This window comes from Amphiura filiformis, chromosome 19 (assembly GCF_039555335.1).
Source record: "Amphiura filiformis chromosome 19, Afil_fr2py, whole genome shotgun sequence".
NCBI lineage: Eukaryota > Metazoa > Echinodermata > Ophiuroidea > Amphilepidida > Amphiuridae > Amphiura > Amphiura filiformis.
In genome coordinates, this window is record NC_092646.1 from 12,498,361 (window position 1) to 12,512,788 (window position 14,428).

The 14,428-nt window shown below is 37.8% G+C and overlaps 2 protein-coding genes across 2 annotated transcripts in view; both read left to right on the plus strand.

Moving 5' to 3' along the window:
• Positions 1–712: 712 nt before the first annotated feature.
• LOC140140266 (uncharacterized) lies at positions 713–3,475 on the plus strand. The gene is made up of 2 exons (XM_072162055.1): positions 713–855; positions 1,309–3,475. Exons 1-2 carry the CDS (start codon positions 799–801, stop codon positions 2,935–2,937), a joined length of 1,686 nt encoding a protein of 561 aa, XP_072018156.1. The 5' UTR covers positions 713–798; the 3' UTR covers positions 2,938–3,475.
• Positions 3,476–9,199: 5,724 nt separating this feature from the next.
• Positions 9,200–14,428, plus strand: part of LOC140140385 (gamma-aminobutyric acid type B receptor subunit 2-like) — a 33,228-nt gene continuing 27,999 nt past the window's right edge. The window contains exon 1 of the mRNA XM_072162145.1: positions 9,200–9,647. Coding sequence (XP_072018246.1) covers positions 9,264–9,647 — 384 coding nt within the window. The 5' untranslated portion in view covers positions 9,200–9,263. The remainder of the gene's footprint in view (positions 9,648–14,428) is intronic.

Sequence of the window (14,428 nt, forward strand, 5' to 3'; positions counted from 1 at the left end):
AGCGACATTAAAAAACGTTGAATATCAGCGTTGAATATCAGCGACATGAGCCACAATATCCCATGCAGTTTGTTTTGTTCAATCCACTCAAAACGTAAACGGGTTTGGAGCTTATCGTCAGCTGTAACGCTAATTGCCTAATTCATTTTTTGTAATTTTGAGAACAAAGTACAAAATATGGTTCAAGCATGCATTTAAACATATTTGTTCACCAATCTTTGCACAAGAACAAATGATACCTGACACAAGGAAATGGAATAATCCGAAATAATTAGGGTGATTACGTAACTGATGCATGCTTGAACTACATTTTGTACTTTGTTCTCAAAATTACAAAAAATGACTTAAACAATTTGCGTTACAGCTGACGATAAACTCCAAACCCGTGTACGTTTTGAGTGGATTGAACAAAACAAACTGCATGGGATATTGTGGCTCGGGACTAATGTCGTAACGTGTGGTCTTGAATTTTTTAAATTGTACAAAATAATAAATAATCAATCAAATTGAAAAAAAAATCCCCACCGTTGTGCAATATCGGTCTTTGCACGCAAGGAAAAATACCAGCTTTTAATTTAGGAAGATGTCACAGTGATGTCCGGTAAATAATGTGAACACAAGGTAAGCAGGAAGTACTATGCCGGGTCGTGGATATATAAGTTCCCCTAAACCTACCGACCGACTTTCAATTACCATCTAGAGAGGTTATGAGTAGACTACGTACATACATGAAGTCATATAATATAGTTTATTAGTTTTTAACTGTATGGTGTTGGCAACTTTTGTCTCCGTGTAATCATGGCTTCGATTTACAGACGGCACATTTCAGCAGGGAGTATTAACACAGCAGTCACAGTAAGAATAATATTATTGTTATAATAAATTATAAAATTATATATCAAATAGAACAAAAAAGAAATTGATGTTAAAAACACTCGCATCTGCATCTTAATAAATCGTAAAACATTTTCGCTTTTAAGTAGATAGGCTTTCTCGACGGAAATTCATAATGGAGTCGAGGTCCCAGTGTGAGTGGTCGAGCTTTCGTCAGATATGTCGTTGACATCTGACTTCATCTGACGAAGTCAGAGACACATATTTTTACGTAGATAGGCTTTCTAGACGGGAATTCATAATAAGATATAGCCTGTCTCCGTGTTAGTGGTCGAGCTTTCGTCAGATATGTCTCTGACATCCGACGAAGTCTTAGACATATCTGACGAAAGCTCACACCACTCACACCGGCTGCACCTGTAGTAGTAGGAACAATGATACCTTATTTTCCCTTTTCTTTGCTCTCTTCAACAGGAAGCTGTTGCCGATTTCAGCAGCTATAGTCCAGCAACCGTGTTGATGTTTGCATTGAGCAGCTTTGGAGGTGCTTTAGCGTTAGTACCAATTTTGTTGCCAGACAGCATGTGGTTGGAATCCACAGAAATATATGCCGTTCTACGAATGGTATTGTCCATTGTTGTCAGTCTTATTTGTTTGTCACTTGTGTATTTTAAGAGAAAGGCAATCAAACTTGGTCACTGGCCAGGTTGTGCTACCGTTGAAAATGAAGATCCTGGCACTGACATCCAATCGTGGATACCCACACCTTTTCTCAACAAAACTGTTGATAAACAAGCCAAATATATGTTAGCTACAATCATCATTTTCGGATCCTGTAGTATTGTGAGTAGCGTACTCCAAACTGTTACTGAACCTACGTCTACTGTACCCGATATGATACATTGTGTGCTCGATGTCCTTTCATTGTGTTTACAGATGGTATTTTTCTACTATTATATTCATGGACGTTTACCAAATATTCGTGGACTACATTATACCATTGCCTTGCTTATTGGCATTAAAGTATGCACGTGGATAGCCGTTTCTCTTGAGCCACTGTGGTTCACCAACGACAATGGATTGAATGATACCATTATAATAAACGGTTCTTTTTCTACCATGTTTACAGTCTATGGTATTACCAGTACCAATACCACTGTTGGTCCATTGTTAGAGTTTTTTGACGAATTTTTTGAAACATTTTATACTGAATTTCACACGGTTGCTGTAGGAGTATTATTTTACATTTGGCATTCCATGGAGACATTTAATAGACCAACGTCGCTCACTAGAGTGATTTCGACTCAAAATGAAACTGCTCCGATACTTGGTGAATATCAGCCTGATCTTGATTTTGGTCAAAGTTTGGAAATTAGGGGACGAAAGAGAAACAAAGTGATTATAATCATAGTCTCGACAATTTCTTCTATAGCATATAGTACAATATGTATACTAACCATGTGGGAACTTTTCAAACCTTTGGGTAATATTTACATTTATCGCTTGATTACTCTATTTTATTATACAGCTTTTAATGTCATAGCCATTATTGAACTGTACAGTCTTCGTTCAAAACCAGACACCAACACTTCACCAATGCTAAACAGTAGCGAATACATTATTTTATTTACAGCATGTAGCGAGTCTGTCTACTACTTTTTAAGAGGTGTTGCTTCCATTGGCTCCTTAGCATCGCCTGGAAATGTGGAGCCGAATCAATTCGAGCCCAGTCCTCTGCATCATGAAGATGTTCCTGAAATTACAGATTTAATGGCGGGAGTTTTTCTGTCATATTCGTTCATTGCGATCTTTAACTGCTGGATACAGACTATGATGTTACTCGTAGTTAGACGTAAGCAAGTTCCAGAACATTTGAAGAATGTCTTAATTCTATTTGCTGGTGTGAATTTTGCAGAGTGGCTTCAGAACGCAATTCTTCTAGGTCTTGCAAGAAAAGACAGTGTTCTGAAGTTTGACCCAGTCATGAATAATTTCTATGGGACGGAAAAAGTTCGAATACTCGGATTGATTCTGTTACCGACTATGATTTTGTTTCGCTTTCATTTAGCAATTGTGTCGGTCGAACTTGCCCATGAAACATAAATGTGATGTTTTTAGCTTTAGCAAAACATTTCAAATATCAATCCATTTTAACCATTTCCTTTAAAACGCGTATACATGCGTGCAAAATTTATACAATCACATTTTTGTTTTAAATACCAACCAATACCTTCAACATAGAAAGAGACAAACAGAGGTGTGAGAAATGACTTAAATCTTCAAATGATTCAGCCGTACCATATCCTCTATAGGATTGGCCAATAGTGCTATGTCTTCAGCGAAGTCGAGGTCTGTAATTGTTTGCGGGCCTATTCTCCGACTTTTCCTTGTTTGTAGTGTGAGCCCTAGACGATCTTCATTCCCATGAAGTGCTTTCCTGAGAGCATAGTCTAGGACTGTTACAAATGGAAATGGCGCAAGTGTGTCCCCCTGCAGTACTCCAGCCTGAATTATGAAGTCGTCAGTGATTCCATCCGGTGTGGTAACATGGGCAACAGTGTTCTCATAGGTGTTTCCAGTAGCCGCCACAAGTTTCTCTGGTACTCCATATGCTCTTAGAATGTCTAGCATTTTCCTTCGATGGATGGTGTCAAATGCCTTTTTAAAATCGATGAAGACCAGTGCTGCTTGGAGATTGTTGTTGTCCAGGGCGGAAGCCATTTTGGTTCATTCGTAGTACAGGATCCAGGAAGGGACGAATTCTGTTGAGTAGTAGTCTGTTGTAGGTCTTTGCCACTATGTATGATAAACAGATGCCTCTATAATTCCTTCCCTCTCTGAGATCACCGCTTTTTGGAATTCCTACCATGCAGTAATGCCTCATTACAGAAAGAGAGTATGATGTCATCAAGGTTGCATCTCTTTAAAACTTCTGGTGTGATTTCATCATTACCTGCCCTTTTCCCTTCATTGATGACCTTCTTTGCTGCCTCGTACTCTTCCTGATCGAAAGCATCTGTTCGCATGTCAAATTCCCGATGCACCTGCTCTATCGGCTCATCCTCATTGGTAATGACTGGTGGATTCCCAAGTAGCTGCTGGAAATGTGAAAACCAAGAATGCAGTCTCTCACTCTCTGTGTCCCCTTTGATCTGACCTTTTTTGGCAGTTCTCCTTCCACTGATCTCATTTATCAGATCACATGCAGCTTTGCGCTGGCAATTCTGATCTGCTTTCTCTACCTGGGTGATCTTTTGTTCCAGGATTTCTTGATTAATTTTGTCATATGTCTCTTTTAGGTGATTCTTCCTTGCTTGTAGTTTGGATCTTGATACACTAGTATATTCGTGGGTATCCTACACATATGCTTCATGCACTTCATTCCGGGCACTCAGTTCTTCCGTAACCTCCCTATATGCCTGTATGAAACATTGATATGTGGATGTAGCATCTTCATCGTCCTCACTTTCATGTTGCAGAGCACTGAATCTATTCCGTACTTTAACAGCATACAGGTCTTGTAGTTGTGTGTCTTGTGCCAAAACCTTCCAGTTGTACATAGTCGACATAGCACTTTTGGCCGACAGTCTCAGAGATGCCGAAAAGCTACTACATCTTGTTGAGACTGCAGCACTAACAGTCGGTCTCAGCATGAACGCCAAGAAAACCAAGGCAATGGTTTGCAATATGGATGCATCCCCAATCCGAACACTTGATGGAAGCGAGCTTGAAGTAGTCAACGATTTCAAATACCTTGGGGCTTGGATTGGCAGCAGTGAAAAGGATTTTAACATAAGGAAAGCCCAGGCATGGAGGGCATGCAACAGCATGCACAAGATATGGAAGAGCAGCCTGCCTAGAAATCTTAAAACCAAGCTTATCACCACCACAGTCGAATCGGTGCTGATGTATGGCGCAGAATCCTGAACAATTACATCAAAGTTTAGGAAAGCGCTTGATGGCTGTTACACAAGACTACTGAGAAAAGCACTTAATGTTACCTGGCAGTCGCACACCACCAATAAGGAGCTGTACGGCAATCTTTCCCCAATCTCCGAAAGGCTGAAAATAAAAAGGCTCAGATTTGCTGGACACTGTGCCAGAAGTGAAACAGAGGCAGCTTCCAGAGTTTTGCTGTGGCAGCCTACGCATGGTAAAAGATCAAATGGGACAACCACGGAAGGACTACATCAAGCAACTAACAGAGGATACGGGACTAGAGAGACAAGACATTAGGAACTGCATGCAGAACAGAGTTGTGTGGAGAGCCATCAGCGGAGTCCGACTAGACAAGTCGACATAAGCAAGTAAGCAAGTAAGCATAGGATTGGCTGTGAGTACTGATTCTACCATGGAAAACATACCGGTAGTACATACCCTCAAATCCGATGTTGGACATAGTGATTTTACCAAAAACATTGAAAGTCCTACTTCGCTTGAAAAAACTGTTTCCAGCGGAGACGAATTGCAATGTTGAACTTTTGACGAGAAGACAGGAAAATGCACCGTCTTAGCAACCAACCTCCACTGAAATCGCCGCGGTTGAAAATCCAACTGAACCCATTCTTCAATATTTCAATTTGGATATTGTTTGATGTGATGTTAAACGGTGTCATTTTTAATTCAAGTTGAACAATGATGGCGCCATTTATCTTAAATCGTGCTTGCATCCGTACAAGGGGCAGACGCTTGTATACTGGTATTAGAACATCAGAAGAAATACTAACAAATGGCAAGGAAAGTTTCAAAAATATCATGAAATGTAAGCAATAAGTCATATTATTTGGCAAATTTTAATTTAGAATTCATATAAATAGCGCCTTCAATGTGCCCACAAATGTACAGTTTATAGAATAAAAATTACCACAAAAATGAATAGTTTGATATAGAAACGAAATTCAATCTTAAAATAGCTTCACAGTATATGCTGTTGGTATTGTCTAGGATTGAAAATTATATAATGTTTTTTGTTAGAAAATGACCACATCAAACAAACGTGGGATAGTTTGGTTCCTTAAAACGAAATACCAGGAAAAGTAAAGAAATGTATCAGATGTTCCATTGCATTACTAAGAACAAGGAATATTTATTTGTATTTTTTCTTTGAGCTGTCGGGGGATATTCGCTCCCTCTACCCGGTCAGGCATGCGACTATAGCAAGCCATTTGGCACATATAACGTATTATACATACATACATATATATACATAAAGGTATTTATATAGCGCCTTTAAAATTTATCAAAGCGCTGAACAAGGAGAGAAAGGATGGGGAAAAAAGGAACACAGCGGAACAAGAAAGAAGCTAACTGAAAAGGTGAGTTTTCAGTTTCTTCCTGAAAACTGGAATTGATGGAGACTCCTTGATGGTTTTAGGGAGTTTGTTCCATTCCCTCGGGCCAGAGACAGAGAAGGTATTTAAACCAGATCCTCTATGTGCCCTAGGCTGACTAAGCAGAGTCTTATCGGAAGAAGATCTCAATTCTCTTCCGGGAGCATAGGCTGAAAGAAGCTCACAAAGATAATTGGGGGCACGGCCCTGAGAGCACTTGAAAACATAAAGCAGAAGTTTAAAAAGAATTCGGTCCTGGATTGGAAGCCAATGCAATTGAATGAGAAGGTCGGAGGTACCAGTTGAGCGAGGGACAGAGAAAATCCAACGCACAGCACGATTTTGCAGCTTCTCCAGTCTATTTCTTTCACCTTGAGTGATACCATAGAGGATTGCATTGCCATAATCAAGTCGGGACAGTATGAGAGAGCGAACAGCACGGTGACAGGTATCCTGGTCAATGAATTTACGGATGCGGTAAAGATTACGAAGATGGAAATTGACAGACTTTGTGAGGGTGGTAATGTGGTCACGCATAGACATGGTGGGATCAAATATGATACCCAGATTCCTGATGGAATTGGAGGGCTCGATGATGACTGAGCTGCTCAAATGAAGCGTAACATTGGAAATGGAGTTAATGGCACGAGGGGATGTAGCAGCAAAGAATTCAGTTTTTTGATCATTCAACTTGAGTTTATTGATTGTCATCCACTTCTTGATATCTGAGATACATGCAGACAATCTGGATAAAGCTAGATCAGAACTTCCAGGAACAGAAGGATCAAAGGCAGTATAAAGCTGTGTATCATCTGCATATACGTGGTATCTCAAATGATGATGAGTTATGATATCAGCGACAGGTTTAGTGTAAAAAGTAAATATGAGAGGACCCACAACTGAGCCCTGAGGAACCCCAAAATCCACAGATTGCTCATCCGAAAGGGTGCCAGAGATACTGACACGATTTGTGCGGCTCTTGAGGTAGCTATCAAACCAGTTCAACACGAGACCACGCAGCCCATAAGATGTAGCAAGGCGAGATGTTAATAAATCATGGTCAATCGTGTCGAACGCCGCCGACAAATGCAACAAGACAAGATAAACAGCCCTGTTATTGTCAATCTCATGCATAATGTCAGTTTTGACACGTAGAATGGCAGTTTCAGTGCTATGGTTGCCTCTATAAGCTGACTGAAAAGGTTGTTCCAGGGAATTTTCCATGATATATGAATCAAGACGACGAGAAACAACCTTTTTAATGACTTTGGATAGGAAGGGGATATTGGAGACAGGCCTATAGTTACTCATGTTATTTTGATCCAAATTTGATTTCTTAAGGATCGGAGTAACTATGGCCCGACGTAAGGAGTCTGGGAAAACACCAGTACTGATGGAAGTATTGCGGCAACGCGTTGCTTTCGAAAGCAACGCGTTGCGTTCAATAAGCAATGAGAGATTTTGGCAACGCGTTGCCTCCAAAACCAACGTGTTGCTTCCAAAGCAATGCGTCGTTTTCATTGCTCAACTCACGAGGTCGGCAACGCGTTGTTTAGGTTGGCCAATCATCTCAACGCTTGCAAGAGATGTGACTTCTGCTTCTGATATAACTGTATGTTATACATCTACCTGCAGCTGTGATTGGTGCTCTTCGCAAAATGCTCTAAAATGAAAGCAACGTGTTGCTTTGGGCCTCCTATTGAGGAATTTAAACAGCGCGTTGCTTTGGAAAGCTACGTGTTGTCAAAAGCTCCTTTTGGCTGGTTTAACAACGCGTTGCTTATTGAAATGGCTTGTGCAACTGTCGACAAGACCAAATAAAACAGTATTATAATGTATGTTTTGCAAATGTGTCAGTGTGATGGTCGAAATAATTATAATCACGAGTTTTGAGCATAAAATATTGAGTATAAAACTTCTGCGCGGGCAGATATCCCGGTAACATTGGACTAACTAATGCTCACTGGGCAGTTTGCAAACCCCTTTCTTTGCCCACTCCCTGACACATAGTCAAGGCATGTTACTGGTTGTCGGATTCTATATACCTGTGAGATATTGGAACTTACAGGTGATTCTTGGGGTCGCTTTTCTTTGCCATGATTGCAAATGGGCAGACAGCGAGCGGCATGATAGACAGAGACGGCAAAACCGCTCATCCATATGGCACTTTCCATACACTCGGAAAACGAAAATGAATTTCGCAGTTGCCGTGATTTCTGGTACACACCGTTCAATTTGCACACTGAGTGATCGGAGCCCAGCCGATTTAAAGCGACTCTCACCCAGTAATAATCAAATTTATACTGTATTTAATTAAAGGGGCATTTCGTGATCCACAGCCTCATCCCCCCACCTTTCTCAAAAAAAGTTGAGATTTTTATATCACTGGAATACTCTGGCTACATAATGTTTATGTACAAAATATTTCTTGCAGATTAATTCGTTTAGCAAAGATATCGCGAAATTTGAATTTCGTTCTGGTGCACCAGAACGAAATTACAACGTATTGTCTATGGAGCAGTGTAATACACATAATCATGCATAACTTGCAAACGCATAATCGGAATCAACTGAAATTTTGGGAATATGCTTTTTTCGTGGATATGTACTGAAAAATGTCATAAAAAGAGGATGCTAGGATCACGAAATACTCCTTTAATTTGAAGGTTATATTGTATTAGATTTGATTGATATTATTTATTAACATATTTAATTAGTTTGTGATATTGTAAGCGTTTTAAAATTACAAAATAATCCCATTCAATTACACGGCCGACAAAAAATAAAATTCCTGAATTTAGTAAATTCGTGCCGCACATCACCTACAAATGGTGCTAGTACGCTCTCAAGGATTCTACTATAATTATACTTACGAATGGTTTAGGTTCATTTGGTCATAAATGCTTGATGCTCTGAGTGCGTTGCTCTGCCTGATCAATGGAGTGAATACATCACCAGTGTGATGTTCACTGCGCTTGAAACATCTTGTTCTTGAATAAATAATTCAGTATATTTTGACGATATATTAAGCAGAAATGATTCTAATAAAAGGAAATTAAGCTGTTTTCACATTTTGTACAAATAGTATTTGGTTTTCTTATGGATTGCACCATGCATAACATAACAATATTGACAATGAACACACAAGTACTATTGGGCTGTATTCTGCTCTTAACGGTTAATTTTGCATTTGGTACAAACACTGATGTTCCTGGTGGTACTCAGGTGACAACCAATGCCAATGCCTCTCAATTGGAGCCAACTGCTGTATCAGATACAAGCAATGACACCGATAAAGGAATTGCAGACGACACCACAAATGATGGCAAAATTCCAATTTATCTTGGCGGATTCTTTTCACATGGCGGTGTATGGGATTGCAGCGGGATTTTACCAGCAGTGGAGATGGCACTGGATCATATAAATGCCAGATCAGACGTTTTACCTGATTACGATCTAAAGATGGTTTGGAATGACACACAGGTGAGTCGTAGCATCTTGGAATATCTTGTTCTTGAATTGATGTTTTAGCACATTTTGACATGGGCTTAGGAACCGTGGGGGGGGGGGGGGGCTTTGCGGGGGCGCAGCCCCTCAATTTTGTTTGGTGCGGGGGCTAGAATACCTTTCAGCCCCCCAATAAATTATAATCCTAGGTGAAGTTAAAAAATTGTGATAAAATAGAAGTAAAATGGGTGTTTGTAACCTATATTTTGCACAATTTTTTGACTCCGACGGGGGAAACCCCACGGGCTCCCAGGGTGGTCCACCAATTTTGTTTTGTTTCAGCCCCCCAAATGTTGAAAATCTTCCTAAGCCAATGTTTGATGACATGGTATTATCTGAAATCATCAGGATAAATTGGAATTTTGCCATCTTGTGATGGTGTCTGTAATAATAATAATAATAATAATAATAATAATAATAATAATAATAATAATAATAATAATAATAATAATAATAAAAAAAATAAAAATAATGATAATAATAATAATAAAAATAATGATAATAATAATAATAAGAAGAAGAATAATAATAAGAAGAAGAATAATAAGAATAAGAATAAGAATAAGAATAAGAATAAGAATAAGAATAAGAATAAGAATAAGAATAAGAATAAGAATAGGAATAAGAATAAGAATAATTAAAAAATAATAATGATACTACTACTACTACGACTACTACTACTACTACTACTACTACTACTACTTCTACTACTACTACTACTACTACTACTACTACTACTACTACTACTACTACTAGTACTACTACTACAACTACTACTACTACTACTACTAATAATAATAATAACAATAATGATAATAATAAGGAGAGGACGGTAGAAGAAGAAGAAATTGCCCAATTAAAGTTCAGTTTTCGCTTATTGCATTTTGCCTTTTCATTGAACATCTTCTTTATCGACAAATTTAAAAACAATAAAGTTTAATTTAGAAACATTGTTTAAATAATAATAAATAAAATGTATGATTTATATAGTGCATTTCTCCAGGGTTTTCAAAGCGCTCTAATTTCGCTGCCACTGGTCATACAAAATCGATTCGAATCAACTGCACTCTTTTACATGTGTTGTTTGAAAGACAAAGGTACAGTGTTTATGTGATCACCGAGAAATGACATGAAAACAATCCTTATATGGGGTTACCAGTCAACTATCACTTCATACTGACTGACCCTCGTATATGGGAAAGAGTCAAAATAGGCAATTTTGCATAATGTTCCTGAACTTAAAAGGGCATTTCGTGATCCACAGCCTCTTCCCCCCACTTTTCTCAAAAAAAGTTGAGATTTTCATACCAATGGAAACCTCTGGCTATATAATGTTTATGTACCAAAAATTTCTTGCAGATAAATTTATTTAGTAAAAGTATCGTCAAATTTGAATTTCGTTCTGGTATACCAGAACGAAATTTCAACAGTGGTCTATGGAGCAGTGTAATACACACAACCATGAATAATTTCGTTCTGGTATACCAGAACGAAATTACAACAGTGGTCTATATATTATATGGAGCAGTGTAATACACATAACCATGAATAACTTGAAAACGCAAAAGTTCTTTCGTGGATATCTACTGAAAAATGTCATAAAAAGAGGATGCTAAGATCACGAAATCCTCCTTTAACACAAGTATAAGTATTCATAATCCTACACACAGAATCTGACTATTTATGTTAATCTTTAATAATTGGCTATAAAATGTGTTGCCTATTATGCACGAGTGCATGTTGTACACGTCTTTAGGCTTGATTGTAACAGCATACAAAAACCCTAAAATGTTTTTTTTTTTACATTACATTTCCTGAGGTAACTACCCAGCAAACACATTTTAAAAACATTTTTAATAACATTTAAATGTCGGGTTATATAAAGGTCATGAAAACGTTTTTAAAACGTTATTGAATATATTTTGGGCAAACATTTTTCGCAAAATATTTTTTCAACCCCAAAATAACATTCTGTTTAGAATGTTTTGTATCAAGTTTTCAAGAATGTTTTTGGAATGTTATTAAAATGTTTTTATACCCTTTATATAACCCTACATTTAAACGTTTTCTGTAAAACATTTTTGTTTGCTGAGCAGTAGATTATCAAAAAATGTTTTTTAAGGGGGTACTACGGTTCAGTATATATGATAAGAAATGAGGTACATCATAGCGGTACCTTATTTCTTATCATAAATAACGAACCGCTTATCTTGAGTCACTGAAATTCCAGTGTAGTAACTGGATTCATTGCCCCAATAATATACATAACTTTTGTTACCACTGTGTAATTAGTTTTTGAGAAAAATGCAAAAGTAGACACAAATTTATCGAGGGGTGTAGTACCCCCTTAAGGGTATGAAAACGTTTTATACTCTTAATATACCCTTTATATAACCCGACATTTAAACTTTTCTGACAACCTTTTATAACCTTTTGCGAATGATGTCGAAAACGTTTTGTGTTTGCTGGGTAATGTGATATTTACTCCGCAAAATATAGTCGTGCGGTAGACTCTTTTCGTGCCCATTCACCTCAGTATGAACGCTATGGAACGTAAACTGTCTCATTTGCACAACGGTTCCAACAGGGGCGTAGCAAGAGGGGGCGTAAACTGTCTCATTTGCATAACGGTTCCAACAGGGGCGTAGCAAGGGCGTCAGGGGCCCATGGACAAGGAGCAGTATGGGCCCTTTTAACCAGGGCATATGCACTCAAGTCAGTGGCCAAGTTTTTAGTTTACGTATAATAGAGGGGACTAACATATTTTATTCCGATGTTACTATGACATTTGCGTGCAAAGTACGCGAAAAATTCAATTTCAACCTATTTTAGCCTACATCAACATGGATTTCGCTATTTAAATTTTACAATTTGGCCCTATTTTGGCCAAAAAAACATCCTGTTATTGGGATTAAAAGAAAGACGCATAGGGCAATTTTGGGGCGCCAATATTTTGGGGGCCCTGGAAACGGGCCCATCTGGCCCAATGGTAAATCCAGCCCTGATCTTCATTATCAGCCCTTATTTAATTTTCGCTTTTGTGCTCGGGGCACCTGAACCCTCGGGGCCCATGGACTTCCTCCACCCTGTCCCCCGCTTGCTACGCCCCTGGGTTCCAATCACTTTAATAAGAGACAACGACATTTATATCAATTTTGTTGATGCCTGATTTGTCATGAATTTGCTTTTAAGGGGGCACTACACCCCTCGATAAATTTGTGTCTATTTTTGCGTTTTCTCAAAACTGATAACACAGTGGTAACAAAAGTTATGTATATTATAGGGCAGTGAATCAATTACTACACTGGAATTTCAGTGACCCAAGACAAGCGGTTTGTTATTTATGACCAGAAATAAGGTACCGCTAGGATGTACCTCGTTTCCTATCATATATACTGAACCGCTTGTCTTGAGTCACTGAAATTTCAGTGTAGTAATTGGATTCCTTGCCCCAATAATATACATAACTTTTGTTACCAGTGTGTAATTATTTTTTGAGAAAAATGCAAAAATATTCACAAATTTACCACATGGGTGTAGTACCCCCTTAAACATTCCAAACATATCTGAATTACCTTTAAATTATGCTGCCGTAAGTGTGCAATTTGCAACTTACTATATCGGTGAATTCGATTGCTACTATTTGTGTTAACGTTTTAATTGCTTTTCTGTGCTTTGTTAATAAGACACATTTAGCTTATTCATTTTATTTATGTCTCATAACATGAAAAAATTCAAACACCATAAGCAAATTACTTAACTAAGATTTAATTCCCGATTCAATTAAATTAAAACTTGTCTACGCTCATTGCTTCATTTAATTAAGATAAAATTTGCATCATTCATTTGGTGCAAAATAGATTCTTTTGATTAAGTGTTTGCTGAAGGAATCGGATAGAGTAACGTTTGCACAATATTTTTTGTGGGACATTAGAACACATCAGACGTATCGAATTGCATTCTGAATACGATATCAAATAATTTTGATTTTTGAAATTCGTGACATAGTACACATTTTATGACAAATGATTACAAATTGATATTTTGATAGTTAACAGTCCTCGAAGTAAACTTTCTAAATCTAATGATATGTCAAAGTGTATGTAGCTGGGATGAAAAGCCGACGATCAATTGAAAATTTCGACCTTTTATATTGAAGACCTAATTTTATTTTGTGTGTTTTGGGGGAAAATTCATATCTTCAATACGAAAGGTCAACATTTTCGAATGATCGTCGGCTTTTCATCCAAACTACTTTAGGTAAATATCATTAGATTTAGAAAGTTTACTTCAAGGACTTTTATTAAAAATATCAAAAATATCAATTTTTAAAAATGTGCATGCCATAAAAATTCAAAATTATTTGACATCAGGAGGACATTCTTCGTATTCAGAATGCAATTCGATATATGTCTGATGTGCTCTCATGTCCCACAAAGAAAAAAACCGGCATGAACATTGATGGGCTCAGCAAAGTATTGGTCTCAGTACAAACGAAAAAGTTACACAGTATTTTCTGGAAGGCATGAAAGAGATTCGTTGTCGAAAATAACACAGTCCACAAAACTTTATGATGTGCTGACATCGTGTTTATTGGACAATGAGATTTTCAAAATTGGTGGCAGAGAAATTATTTACAAAAACATGACGCACAGCTTGAGGTAGTTATTAATCTCTGTAATCATCTTATAACAATGCATGTTCCAAAAGCAAAACAAAATTAGGGCAATGAATTGGGTCTCAAGTGATGATGAATA